The sequence below is a fragment of the Jaculus jaculus genome, chromosome 16 (assembly GCF_020740685.1).
Source record: "Jaculus jaculus isolate mJacJac1 chromosome 16, mJacJac1.mat.Y.cur, whole genome shotgun sequence".
Taxonomy (NCBI): Eukaryota; Metazoa; Chordata; class Mammalia; order Rodentia; family Dipodidae; genus Jaculus; species Jaculus jaculus.
Window position 1 is genome coordinate 75,534,109 of NC_059117.1, and position 13,801 is coordinate 75,547,909.

Genomic DNA, 13,801 nt, shown 5'->3' on the forward strand with positions numbered 1-13,801 from the left:
CAGGTTAGCCTTGGGAATAACAGTTAGTGAGTTTTAAACATTATCCAGATATGCATACGACTTCACAGTGGTTTCTCTCTTTTCCCATGAACACAGATGAATAAACATGGCTTTAACAATCATTTATGTAGATCCTGCCCTGTGTTAAGGCATCTCCCAAGATGGCTAAAATTGTATCCCATTTTGCAATTGAAGCAACTGGGGCTAAGGGGGAGGTCATGTGACTTACAGAAACCTGGAGACATCCGCGTGCTTAAAAACTCACTATGGCATGCTCTCTGACACACTCTGACCATTTAAATATGTGTCTGGTTGAAGTAACAGTCTTTTCTTTCACATCCAGGACTGTGACTTGCCATCTTGTCACCCTGCTCTTTCACCCCCGGAGCCAAGGAGGAGTGTACACAGTGTGCCAAGAACGCAGTGGCGATTTGGATCTTGGACACCAGTAAGAAATGGACTGGGAGAAGTGGGGAGGGCAGGAGGGCTACAGGGAAGGCAGACATTCTCTTACACACCTATGGAATGTGAGCTAAGAAATGTTGAGAAACGGGGCTGGGGAAATGGCTCAGTGGATAAAGGCACTTGCTTGCAAAGTCTGACCTGGATTCAATTCCCCAGTACCCACGTAAAGCCAGATGCACAAAGTGGTGCATGCATCTGGAGTTTGTAGTGGCGAGAGGTCCTGGCATGCCTACTATCCTCACCCCTTGCTTGCAAATTATACATAAAAAGATTACAAAAAAGAAATTTTAAGAAACTGATCTTAAAAAAAACCACCAGGAAACAGCTATTTGAAATTCATGTTTGCTCTGTTTTATTCCAACACCCAGTGCTCAGCTACTTGTGGGAAAGGTACCCGGATGAGATACGTCAGCTGCCGAGACGAGGATGGCTCAGTGGCTGATGAGAGTGCCTGTGCCAGCCTACCCAGACCCGTGGCAAAGGACGAATGCTCAGTGACACCCTGTGGACAATGGAAGGCTCTGGACTGGAGCTCGGTAAACAAGTGAATTCTGTGGGCTTGGGTAGGCCTGTGGGAAACAGTGGGAGGGCTAAAGAAATTGAGGGACCCGATACCTATTTGGGTAGTATTTCAGAGTTGGGTTGAGTTTGGGATTTAAATTATTCTGTTCCACATACATGCATCTAGTTAAGTGTAAAAGAAATGCTAAGCCAGGCGTGGTGGTGCATGCCTTTAACCCCAGCACTCGGGAGGCAGAGGTAGGATGATGGCCATGAGTTTGAGGCCACCCTGAGACCACAGAGTGAACTCCAGGTCATCTCTGAGCTAGAGCGAGACCCTACCTCGTAAAAAAATAAAGAAGAAGAAGAAAGAAATGCTAGTCAAAGGTCCAAGGAGGGCACATTTTAAAAAGAAACGTGTACATCGATTGATAGTCTACTTGAGCCCAGTCCTGTTGAGTGGGTATTGAGCCCTGTTAGTATACAGAGCCCCCAAAGTAGCAGGGTAAGGAAGAGTGGGGGAGCATTCTGACTTTGTCTGATGGCCTCCCGGATTCTCTGGTCCCCTCAAAGTCAGGTGGCTTTTGGTTCTCTTCTAGGAGTGGGCAGTGGGAACCCTCCTTCTCATGCTGTGAACCCAGCCCCTAAGCATAGGAGCACCATCTGAGCTTTTATAAACGTTGATGAGTCTTTTTTTTCTAGAATCTTCTGCTTCCTACCCTGCTGCACTCCCAGAATCCAAAAAATAACTTAGAATAGGTGAAAAGTGGGGTTGAGGAAAATGAAGATTCACATTCCTGGAAAGATGGGTGTGGTGACACCCACCTGTAATCCCAGCACTCGCTTAGGAGGCTGGGGTAGGAAGATGCCAGGAGTTGAAGCCCACCCGGGGCTACGTAGTGAGCTCCAGTCAGCCTGGGCTAGAGTGAGACCCTACCTTGAAAACAGATCAGGAAGCCGGGTATTAATGCCGGCACTCGGGAGGCAGAGGTAGGAGGATCACCATGAGTTCGAGGCCACCCTGAGGCTACATAGTGAATTCCAGGTCAGTCTGAGCTAGAGTGAAACCCTACCTCAAACAACAAACAAAGAAAAGAAAAGAAAAGAAAAGAAAAGAAAAGAAAAGAAAAGAAAAGAAAAGAAAAGAAAAGAAAAGAAAAGAAAAGAAAAGAAGATGAGGAAACATCACAGTATTGGTCTGAGTGTAAAATAGTGCTGTGGGGAAACCCAAGCCTTGTCATCTGTTGGCTGCATGATATTGGTCAGTGTAAAGTCTCTGCACATCACTTTCTCCTGTGTTCTTGAAGAGAGTCGATGCATCACCTCTATTTGATGAGAGTTAGGTTGAAATTACAGATATTAAATGCCTAGCAGGAAGTAGATCATTGAAAAATGAAGGATGATCTCAACTCTCATGCCTTGAACCTCCAAACATCTATCCACTTGCCTGTCTACCCACAATACATACATCTATCCATCCACCAATCCATTCATCAACAAATCCACCCACATACCAATCCATCCATTCATCCATCCCTCAATCCAACCATCCATCCATCCATCTCCCACTCCACCATCTACCAATCCATCCATTCATTCATCCCTCAATCCATAGATTCATCCATCCCTCAGTCAATCTACTCATTCATCCCTCAATCCATCCATCCATCTCCCATTCCACCCATCTACCAATCCATCCATTCATCCATCCCTCAATCCCTCCACCCATCCATCCACCAGCTCATCTTCCCACCAGATCCCTCTTGTCTACTCAACAGGCATTTGTACTAGTGATGGGGCATTTGTGGTCAAGTGCGTGCCTCGGTGGCATCCCACCAGGGACCAGATGCGTACATGATGCTAGGAATAAGGAGTGAAAGGCGCTGGGGAAGAATCCAAGCACAGTAGCAGCACAGAGGGATGTGAGGCCGTCATCAGCAAGGTGGTCAGACATGGTCCGTCATGGAGCAGCGCCTAAGGGAAGGGAAGGAGGTTGCGGCAGGATATCCACGGGATGTAGCAAGCTGCAGGACTCCCATGAGATGGGAGTGTGTTCCTGTCGATCAAGATGTGATGTGTGAAGAACGATAGCTTGGTCGGGGTGCTTACCAGTGACTCCGTATTAAAGGACCTGGCAGGCCAGGATAAGGATTTGAGAATGTTGTTCTAAGTAAATTAAGAAGTCACGAATGTATGCATGAGCTGCCTTGGTGCAAAGGGTGATGTCTTGTGACAGGTTGACAACACCCGTGTGTGGGCAATGCTGAGTCATACCAGCTGGTAGCCATGGCGTTAACCCTAACAAGGAAGGATGATATCTTTCTTAGACAAGGGAGATGAAGGTGGAAACCAGGAGAAGATGGATTCGGGATGTAGTTTGACATGATTTAGGGGTGAAATGGATACTAGAAGGGAAGAAAAGAGAACTTCAAATCACTTCAAAGTGATTCTAAGACATTTGGCTCAGCAACTGGGACAGTGGTGGGCCACTTCAAGAAATGTACACTCAAGGCCTTCAGTCGGATCCCCAAATGACCATCCTTCTTTCTTTCTGAACATTCACCACAGTGCTCTGTGACATGCGGACAAGGTAGGGCCACCCGGCAAGTGGTATGCGTCAACTACAATGACCACGTGATTGATCAGAGTGAGTGTGATCCGGACTATGTCCCAGAAACCGAACAGGACTGTTCCATGTCACCGTGCCCTCAACGGACTCCAAACATGGGCTTAGCACAGCACTCTCTCCAAAACGAGGACTTCCGACCCCGGAGCCCCAACCCTAGCCGCACCCATGTGCTTGGAGGAAACCAGTGGCGGACTGGTCCCTGGGGAGCAGTGAGTATCCCAGAAAATTCCACCCCCCCCCCGCATGTTTCTCTTGTGCCCCCAGTGGGATTTGGGGAGAGGAGACTAGAATTGCCCCTGGAGTGGACTTCCCATTCCATCATTGTGCGGAATGAAATGGGTTCATTAGGGGGCACCCTACCCTCATCCTGTCCCTTGGCTCTTCTCGGCCACCATGACTGGTGGGAGAAAGGGATGTCGATGCTGGGCGACATGACCAGGTGACCTCCTGGAAGATACTGTGAAAGTCTCCAAGACTGAACCTGAAGGGTCAGGCAGGTCACAGCTGGAGGGAAGAAATCAGACTTTTCTGAAAGGGAGCTCTGACTAGAGGTAGGTTCCCAACCCCTCTGTGAGACCATTGCCTCATCTGAAAAAATCATGACAGCATTCACTCCTGCTTTCTTTGCTTAGAAGATTTTTTTAAATTGAGAACTTTACCGAATGAACATATTGAATATTGGTCATATTCCGATTGGGTTATACTCTTACATCCCCTCCCCCATCCCATTCCCCTGAGGGTCCTCCTCAGTGGGGCCATTAGTGATCACTGTGGGTCCTGAACTTAGTCTCTTAGGGAGGGTCAATGCCTCAGGGTACTTCTCCCCACACAGTGGCTCTTTCCCCTCCCCCTCTTGCGCAATGTTCTTTGAGCCTGGGAGGACATGTTCCAAGTCCCTTTAATGCTGGGCTCTCCTCAGCCTCTGATTTTTCTGCTTTGATGGGTTTTGGGTCTGTCATTGTCACCGTCTTCTCCCTGGAAAAGGTTGTCAGGCTAGCAGTGAGAGCTGTGCTTCCTTCTTTGAGTCTCCTTCCTCATGAGAAATGTTTGGACTTCTGAGGAATAAAATGTGGTCAGGGAAATTATTACTCAATATCTCATGGCTTTTCCTGGTTGAAAATAATTCAGAAAGCACTCATATATGTCCTAATGATACCAGGAAGACTGTGTATATGTGTGTGGGACAGGACATTATTTGTTTAAGGTTGGCTGACCCTCCCCTTAGGCAGAGTCCCCAGTCAAAGAAGATTAGATAAACTTTTGGCAACAATGGGGAATCTGTTTTCATTAGGATGTCTTTTTTTTTAAGTTTACTTTTTTTCCTTTCTTTTTTCCTAAATGAAGTGAGGCTTAAGCCAGACTTTGTGGGGTTTTTTCCTGCCTCATGTTGTCATGTCTGACCTCCCAGGAAAGTGAACTCTTTACATGTGTCTTTGCTATGTATGTGACAAGCCATTTGGGACACAACTTACGGCACTGAGCTGTCCTTCTAAGTGGAGCAAGACAGTTCACAGGTGACATACTAAAGGAAGAGTCTGAGACTCTCATCCAAAGAAAAGCTCAGAGGCCAAAACCCGTATTACAAATGCATTTGCAACGTGGAGGCCTTTTGTAACATTTGAAATTCTGCTCTTCAAACAAATCTAATTAAAATAACAGTTCTCCGAGATTTTTATTATCTATTCATTCATTTTAAACTGAAACAAAAAACACATATTGTTAGGTTTAGAGTAAATATACCAGATACTTCAGGAAGAAGAAGTAGAATTTATTTCTTTTTTTAATTTAAATCTGTTATTATTATTATTAACAACATATTTCATATGGATACATCATGTGTTGGTACCTTCTTTTCCCTCATCCTTGCCCCCATTCCATTGAGGACCCTCCTTAGTGGGGTTGCAGGTATTCCTTATGGGGTTGTGGTTTATGCACTATGGGAGTAGCAGGCAGTTATTTTGGGGTATTGTCTCGCTCTAGCCTGACCTGGAATTCACTGTGTAGTCGCAGGGTGGTTTCAGACTCACAACAATCCTCCTACCCCTGCCTCTGGGATTAGAGGCATGAGCTACCATGCCTGGCTAAGAGGTGGAACTATTATAAACTGAAATGTATCTTAATGCTTTTCACATGGAGCAAATAGATTTATTATCCTGGTCTGGATTAAACAGCTAACCAGTATAAAATGAGAGTATAGGTAGCAATACAGCCAATTTTTTTTTAATATTTTTTTATTTTATTTTTTATTTTTTATTTATTTATTTGAGAGCAACAGACACAGAGAAAGACAGATAGAGGGAGAGAGAGAGAATGGGCGCGCCAGGGCTTCCAGCCTCTGCAAACGAACTCCAGACGCATGCGCCCCCTTGTGCATCTGGCTAACGTGGGACCTGGGGAACCGAGCCTCGAACCGGGGTCCTTAGGCTTCACAGGCAAGCGCTTAACCGCTAAGCCATCTCTCCAGCCCAATATAGCCAATTTTTAACTCACTTATAATTTGACCAGAAAAGACAAAAATCATGTTTTCCAATTGAGAAATTGAGCTGTATCCAGTGCAACCAGCAACAAAATACCTTTGCCTCTTGATGCAGCTGAGCAGAGCAGCCAGAAGCAAAGGTCTGAGACTATCTTTAAATACTTTGATGTGAGCTGGGGCTGGGTAGGAAGTACAGATCAGAAACCACAGGAAGAAGGTGACACGTCTTTGCAATGTCCTGAATGAGTTGGAGCCAGCCTGGGCTGCATAGCAAGAAACTCTCTCAGATAGAACAGAACCTGCAACTTAAGCCCAAACACTCCCTTGCTAAGTGGATTGAGTTACATTGCTTTAAGGACTGAATGGTAAATTTATATAGGCAAACCCATTTTACAGCAAGGGGCAGTGTAAAAGAATGAAAGTCAGCACCCCAGGTTAAAAAGATAAGAGAATTCTGGAAGGAGGAAATGCTGCAACTGTAGATGTGTGAGTGAGCTATGAGAAGAGCATGGGAACTGAAAGTAGACGTGCAAACGGAGAGGGAACCTCGGGACTGAAACGTGGCTGAAGAGGTTTGTGGGGTGGGAGTCAGCGAGGAAGGACAAGCCAGGTAAATAAAGCGTGCTTTGCCACTGCTCACCTCTGCAGTACAGGGGCCTGTAAAGCAAGGGCTGAGAACATCCGCCCGCTAGGAAATGATGTCTGGAGCACATTCCTTGGCGCCATTAGGAAACTCCTGAATGGGCCCCTACGGAATCCCAAGTTCTACCACCAGCCGCTCACGAAGCTGGCTGTTTGACCTCTGTGGAAAGAGAAGTCAAACATTGCTTCTAAATAAGCTCTTGACATTTTGAAAAGAATTTCCAAGTCAGCTGTGCCACTGAGTCACACTTCTGTCCCCTCCCAGAAATGCAGCAAGGATGGAGGGACAATAGATAGAGCTGCATTGGAGGTCTCAAAACCATCAGGCGTTGGTTGTTGAGCTCCTCCCCGCCTTGGGGAGGTGGGTTCTGGGTTCCAACGGCCGTTTTTCCTCTGGCCTTTCTACTCGTGGAGCCGAGCACTGACTGGTTGGCTCATCTGCTTGCTTAGTGTTCTAGCACCTGTGCTGGCGGGTCCCAGAGGCGCGTGGTGGTGTGTCAGGATGAAAACGGGTACACTGCCAGTGACTGCGTGGAGAGAATCAAACCAGACGAGCAGAGAGCCTGTGAATCCGGCCCTTGTCCCCAGTGGGCTTATGGCAGCTGGGGAGAGGTAAGATCCCATCACGGAGCTGTCTGTCCTTTGGAAAAAAGAGGCATTATATGACTCACTGTTATTTGTTAAAATATTTATTTATTTATGAGAGAGAGAGAAAGAGGGAGGGAGAGAGATTGGGCGTGCCATGGCCTCTAGCTACTGAATTAATTCTAGAGGCATGCACCACCTTGTGTATCTGGTTTTACATGGGTTCAGGAGAATTGAACCTGTGCCTTTAGGCTTTGCAGGCAAGCACCTTAACTGATGAGCCACCTCTCCAGCCCCCTGTTATGTTTTATAATTTATTTTAAAGAAGAATTAACTCTAGTGGAATTTTCTAGGCTTGCGGTCTCCTAGGAGATCTGTCTTAATTCCATACTGTGTTAAAAGTTCACTTATTACCAGCAAGAGACAGCTTGAATACATAGGGGAGAAAAATTAGGAAGGCATGCCCATCAATACAGACTTCTGCTATGTATTAACTAACTTCTGATGATTAAGAAGTAACTGCATATAAATGATAGAAATTAAGTATTAGACCATGTCTCATCTTTTTCATAGTTTCGAGTGCATTTCAAATTCCTCATGAAAGCACAATGAATGGGTATCATTATTCTAGGAATGGTGACTTACATGTGGTTGAGGAGATCGTTCAACCAGTAAAGCCTTCTAAGCCTGAGTACCTGAGGTCTATGGTTCCCATGACAATGCGAGTGTGGGTCGGGCACCTATGACTCCAGCCCTGCAGAGGCAGAGACAGGTGGACCCCGGCTTTTCTAGCCTAGTTACTCAGCTTCAGGCCACTGAGAGGTGCTGCCTCATAAGAGGGTGGACATCATTCCTGAGGATGACACCTGAGGTCATCCTCTGTCTTCTACATGCGTGTACATGCTTGGCCATATGTACCTGCACACACACACACGTGCACCCACCACACACAAACACTCATACACAAGCAAAAGTAAGCAGAAGCCATGAATTGAATAATACGCTACACACACACATTATATATTATATATATATATATATAATATATATATAAAATAATATATATATAATATATATTATATATAAAGTTGAGGAGATGGCTCAGAAGTTAAAGGCACTTGCTTGCAAATCCTGCTGCCCTGGGTTCGATTCCCCAGTATCCACATAAAGCTGTGCAAAGTGATGCATGTGTGTGTAGTTCACTTGCAACAGCTAGAGGCCCTGCTGTGTCCATACTCACTCTGTTCTCTTCTCTTAGCTCTTCCTCCCTCCCTCTCTCTCAAGTAAATGCATAAAATTATTTTGAAAAAGCTGTGTAAAGACATTCTTCAAGTGTCACACTGCACAGTCCCCTGCTTTGACTGGTAATGCAATGCAGTATTTGGAGTGTGCAGAAATGGGTCCATTTCCCTGCTATAGCTCTCACCAGCTTTGTGACCTTGATAAGTAGCATGACCTTGTCCAGTGTTCACGTGACCATCTGTAAAGAATAATGACAGCACGACCTTCGTAGCATTTGTGACTGTCATGTGAGACGGTGCCTGTGTTACCGCCTCACAGGCAGCCTTCAAGAAGTCAACTGCTGTTATAGTGTAATAATCACCTATATTCTTCATGTTACAAAATAACGACTAGCCTTTGTCATACTGCTATTTGATTGGGTTTTGAGCCAATCTGTGATACTTAGTATCAGGACTTATATTCTTCTTGTTTTATGCTGAGCAAGAATAGGTCTGTCTACTGTGCTATCTGTAGGAAAAGGACAAACTTAAAGATTGTCGAGTTTTCTATCTCGACTGTAAATGTCACCATGTAAAACCTGATAACGCCTGGGAGGCCCCAGGGCCAAGAGGAAGACAAAGAAATGAGGTGGATGGGCTCCCGCATCATGGTTTCATACCCATTACCTGGTAGTCACATGCAGCAGTAGCAGGACTTTTTGCTGACGTTCTCTTGACAGTGACATCAGGCTGGATAGCGTTGCCAAAGGGAAGGAAGGAGTGAGGCTTTGAGGTTTGGGTAGAGCAGGTCTTGAAAAGCACTGTCCTGTGAGGCCCAGGATTAAGCTTCTGTCACTTGGATGCTTGCCGGGAGAGAACACGCCCTTTGCTAGGATGCTTTCAATCAACACAGGCTGAGCCCTTCCAAGTCCCGTGGGAGAGCTGGCCTTCGCACAGCAGGGCGACCAAACGTCTGTGTTCCTGGACGTGAGTGCAGGAGCACCAGCCAAGAAACACAGCTTGTTCCTGCCTCACGGCATGGACCTTGCCAGGAGCCAGAACTTCAGCTAATGTTCCCACCGTGGCGGTTCAGTCATCACAGGGACAAGCTGCAGTTGTCCTAAGATTTGAAGATAGACTTAAATAGTTCGACATTGTGATGGGAGTCAGAGACTCGCAAAGGTTAGGGACAGCTTCCAAAGGTTGCCAGAACGTATGAGCTGGGATGTAGCTAAGGGGGAGCAAGCCTAGCATGTTCTAGGCCCTGCCGTCAAACTCCAGAAACGTGGAAGATTGCTTACTCCTGTCTGTGATGCCAGCACTCTGGAGGCAAAGGCAGGAACATCATGAGTTCAAGGTCAGGCTGGGATATAAGGGTAGTTCCAGGCTAATGAGGGCTACAGACTGAAATCTGGCCCAAAAGCCAAGCCAGAGAGAGAAAGGGGAGGGAGGAAGGGAAGAAAAGAAAAAACAAAGGAAGAAAGGAAGGAAGGAGGGAAGTGCCAGAAACAAAACATGCTGTCATTATCTCAACTTATTTTGTTTCTTTTGTATACCTGAAGGAATCCTTCCTTAGCTACCTGCTAATGGGATGAACTTGATTAAATTAATTAACTTCTTAACCTCTATTTCATATGTGGCACATGTAGAACTTTCCACTTGGTAAGAACTATATGAAGACTAAATTTCAGGGATCCTTTCTGTAGTTCTTTACTGGAGAAGAGCTATATTAAAGGCCTTCGCACAGATGTAGAGGAATTTTTCACAGAGTTACCTATCATTCAAGGCTGCGAACTTTGATCCACTGAATATATCAGAGCTGGTGATGTGCTTAGATTTTGTCAGACATACTGGAGGGCAGCCAAGGAAAGTCTCCACTAAGCAAAGGCAATTTGTCATGGGCCTTTCAGAAGAAATAATGACAGCTTTCACGCTCCCCTTCCTAGTGTACCAAGCTGTGCGGTGGAGGCGTGAGGACACGACTGGTGGTGTGTCAGCGAGCTAGCGGTGAACGCTTCCCGGACCTGAGCTGCGAAGTTCTCGACAAACCTCCAGACCGGGAGCAGTGCAACACACGCGCCTGTCCGCCAGATGCTGCCTGGAGTACTGGCCCTTGGAGCTCGGTACGCACCTAACTGTTCATGCTTGTTGCCCAAACTCTCTAATTCCAAGGTATTCCTGGGGGATTCCCCCTCTAACAAGTGGCACTCAGACTCACTAGGGCATCCTAGAAACTGTGCTGTGAATGGTTCTTATTTCCCTCCCATTGTAGCACTGTATGGTATAACCAAAGTGACTTTAGAGAATGCATGCACCTCAGACAGGAGGGAATGCCAACTTTTCTTTTCCCGGAAGCACTATAAGCTTGTGCATCAGTAATGCCTTAAGCAGAGAGCCCTGGGTCAGCCCTGTGTCTTGCTAAGCCATGGTAGTTCAGACCGTTGGAGCCCAGTGCAAATTTTTCTCCAGTGAGTATAATTTGTCACTTTGTGACTCGGGTACACCTCAGTGCAATCCCCATAAACCATGTGCCCACAAAATAAGACAAGTCATTTTGAAAATATAAATGACCAGAGCGGAGCCAGTGACCTGGTGCCTTTTAAGGTCCCTGAAACCACCTCTTCCCTCCACCCAGAAAAAGATGTCCACCCAAGACCTGTTTCGATCTGATCCTAGCTGGCTTTCCTCTGTTACCTGCCTTAGCCAGCAACTGACATGGCAAGACAGGGTTGCCACCACAGTAATGCTCTGCAAACTCCTGGGGCTGCTCTTGGCAAACAGAGGAATCAGCTGTGTCAAAAGGAACACTTGGTTAAGCTGTTACATAAATTTTGGAGCCAGTAGGGCTGTCGCATGCAAGTAAAGATTCCTGTAAATGCGCTCATCCATTGCATGGAAGCTGGGTTTAGTGTGTAAAGTTATGTCCAGAAGCCCTTTAGTCATTACAGTTCTGAGAAAGGAAGGAGCAAATTAATGGAAGGGGCATGATTGATAGATGCTGGTGTTTCTCAGAGTCAAGGGGTGACATGTCTGTGGTCCTGCCTGCTAGCTGGAGGGCCACTGACTTTGTATGAAGCAGAAACCTCGACCCAAATGAGAATGTTAGCGTGAGTCACGATGCTGGGCTGGGAGGTAGAGTCTTGTTCACGAGCGCAAGCTGTGTCGCCCTGTATCACGCATATGGCTCCCCAGGAGTGTCTCCCCCGCCAATAGTGACACCGTCTCAAAATGAACACTTGAATAAGACCAAACATAATGGAAGGGCATCGGGGAGGCCCTTTGAGAGTCCCAACTCTCCTCAGTCACCTGTGACTTGGGATTTTGCATGAAATTTCCCTTCCTCGGCTCCAGAACTTTTTCACTGTGGTTCACTTAGCCAATAGTAACAGCCACACCAGAGTTAAGTTTTATTAATTTCAGTCATTCCAAAGTGGCCTGTCACTAATTTTGCCAGAAATCGCTGGCAGGCCTTTTGTGAGAGCTCTGTGACTTTTCTCATGGCATACTCCTATGGTTTGGTGGGGAAAAAAGGTCTCTTTTACTTCTCTAGATTCTAACCCCTTAGAATCATCCCATGTTTTGCTTTCTAGAAAGAATTTCTTGGGAAAATTAAAAAATAAAATAGACTTAGAGAATTATATAATGTAGAAATATATCTATGTGCATATATGTACATACATGTCTGTGTAGTATGTGTGCTTATACATATATATGTTAGTTTCTCTTCTTTCAGTAGTCTCTATATAGTTTAATTTTGTTTGCACAAGACCACCACCCTCCCTCACTGATCTTTTAAGGGCTTAAAGCTTAAAATATTGCCATTTTATTTGACATTATAAGCATGTTTAATAGAGCTGTTCTTCCTGGGGCTGGGTGCAGTTTTCTGAAATATAAGACAGGAGGAAGGAGAGAGAGGAAAACGCCCGTGTCCTAGTACTCAAAAAGATGGGTTGAAAAAGTAGCCTCGCTGCCTGTGTGATTTCATTGTTTCCCTTGTGAAAGCAATCATTAGTTGAACATATTTTTAAATGCCTGCATAGTCTTAAGAGCAAGGCCACCTCTACAAAGCTTTTAAATTGTGACTTAAAAGAAAATTAAATGGAGAGCATTTTGTTTATGTAGACACATTTGTAATATATTACCTTTCCTCCGTGTATGAGGGGCTATCATTCAGACTTCACCGTAGGATGTTGGTGTGAATTTTCTGTTCATTTCCGTGGGTGTTTGGTACGACGTCTTAGTCGGTCTACATTTAAAGCATACCTCATTGAACTGTGCTCACAGCCATAAAATCCATTCTGTGGTGCTTTACCATTGTAACTTCAGTGTTGTTAATTAAGTTGTTTAAAAAGTGCATTTGAGGTGCTAACATGCTGCTTCCAACAGAAAGCAGCTTGCATTGGTTAGAGGCCAGGGTAACAATGGCTCTTTCTGACGTTGGTTGTGGCCCACAGGGTCTCCCACACTTAGCCTGTCTTACACAGAAGCAGTTATGCACATGTGAGGCAGCCTTCTTCAAGGTCAAGGGAAGGAAGGCCTTCTCTGAGGTCAAAGAGGAGCTAGGCTCCTTCAACACTAGCTGCTCAGAGGCATTATTTAGGAAAGAAACTCCAAATCATGGCTGGCGTGGCTTCCAGAGTCTCTTATAGTGAAGCTTCCTGGAACTTAAGGTTTAAGGACCTACACTTTCCGACTCACACCTATGATCCCAGCACCGAGGCTGAGGCAGGAGGATCACTTTGAGTTTGAGGCAAGCCTGCGCTATATGGTGACTTCCAGGCCAGCCTGGGTTTCACAGTGAGACTGTTAAACAATAAAAAAAAAAAAAAAAAAAAAAAAAGGAAAGGAAAGGAAAGGAAAGGAAAACCATGATTGGGAAAAATATCTTCCAGTGATTCAGCTTCCCCTGCCCTTCTCAAAATGTGAGGACTCTTTATTTTTAATAATTTATGAGAAGAAGTTCTTCTTTGACTCCATTGAACACTGAACCTGTCCCAGGAGCTCACTAGGTTATGAACGCACTTGTCCTGGGACAAGGGACACGAATTGGAAAGGGAACCCTGTTGTGCTAAGCAGGAAGTAGCTTATACATCCGGAGCATTCTGGAGGAAACTAATTCATCCAGACAGCAAAAGTCACATGAGCTAGGGAATGCCACCTGCCCAGGGTAGTTCAGTGACATTTCTTGTTGCATAGCCCTGCGTAGCTCGGCTCACTTGTCACCTTAGAGACTCATTCCTGTCCTTGGGAGGAAAAAAATATTTTTTTTTAATGTCAAGCCTA

General features: G+C 45.6%; 1 protein-coding gene and 1 long non-coding RNA gene across 2 annotated transcripts in view; one reads left to right on the forward strand and one right to left on the reverse strand.

Annotated features, from left to right (window-relative positions):
- Adamts9 (ADAM metallopeptidase with thrombospondin type 1 motif 9) overlaps positions 1-13,801 on the forward strand; it is a 189,328-nt gene that overhangs the window by 94,243 nt on the left and 81,284 nt on the right. Inside the window, exons 24-28 of the mRNA XM_045135846.1 lie at positions 344-448; positions 834-1,001; positions 3,535-3,804; positions 7,164-7,325; positions 10,465-10,641. Of these exons, the coding sequence (XP_044991781.1) occupies positions 344-448; positions 834-1,001; positions 3,535-3,804; positions 7,164-7,325; positions 10,465-10,641 (882 nt within the window). The remainder of the gene's footprint in view (positions 1-343; positions 449-833; positions 1,002-3,534; positions 3,805-7,163; positions 7,326-10,464; positions 10,642-13,801) is intronic.
- LOC123455308 overlaps positions 5,962-13,801 on the reverse strand; it is a 40,557-nt gene continuing 32,717 nt past the window's right edge. Inside the window, exons 3-4 of the long non-coding RNA XR_006633816.1 lie at positions 9,206-9,638; positions 5,962-7,353 (exon numbers count right to left, since the gene is read on the reverse strand). This is a non-coding gene — a long non-coding RNA (uncharacterized LOC123455308). The remainder of the gene's footprint in view (positions 7,354-9,205; positions 9,639-13,801) is intronic.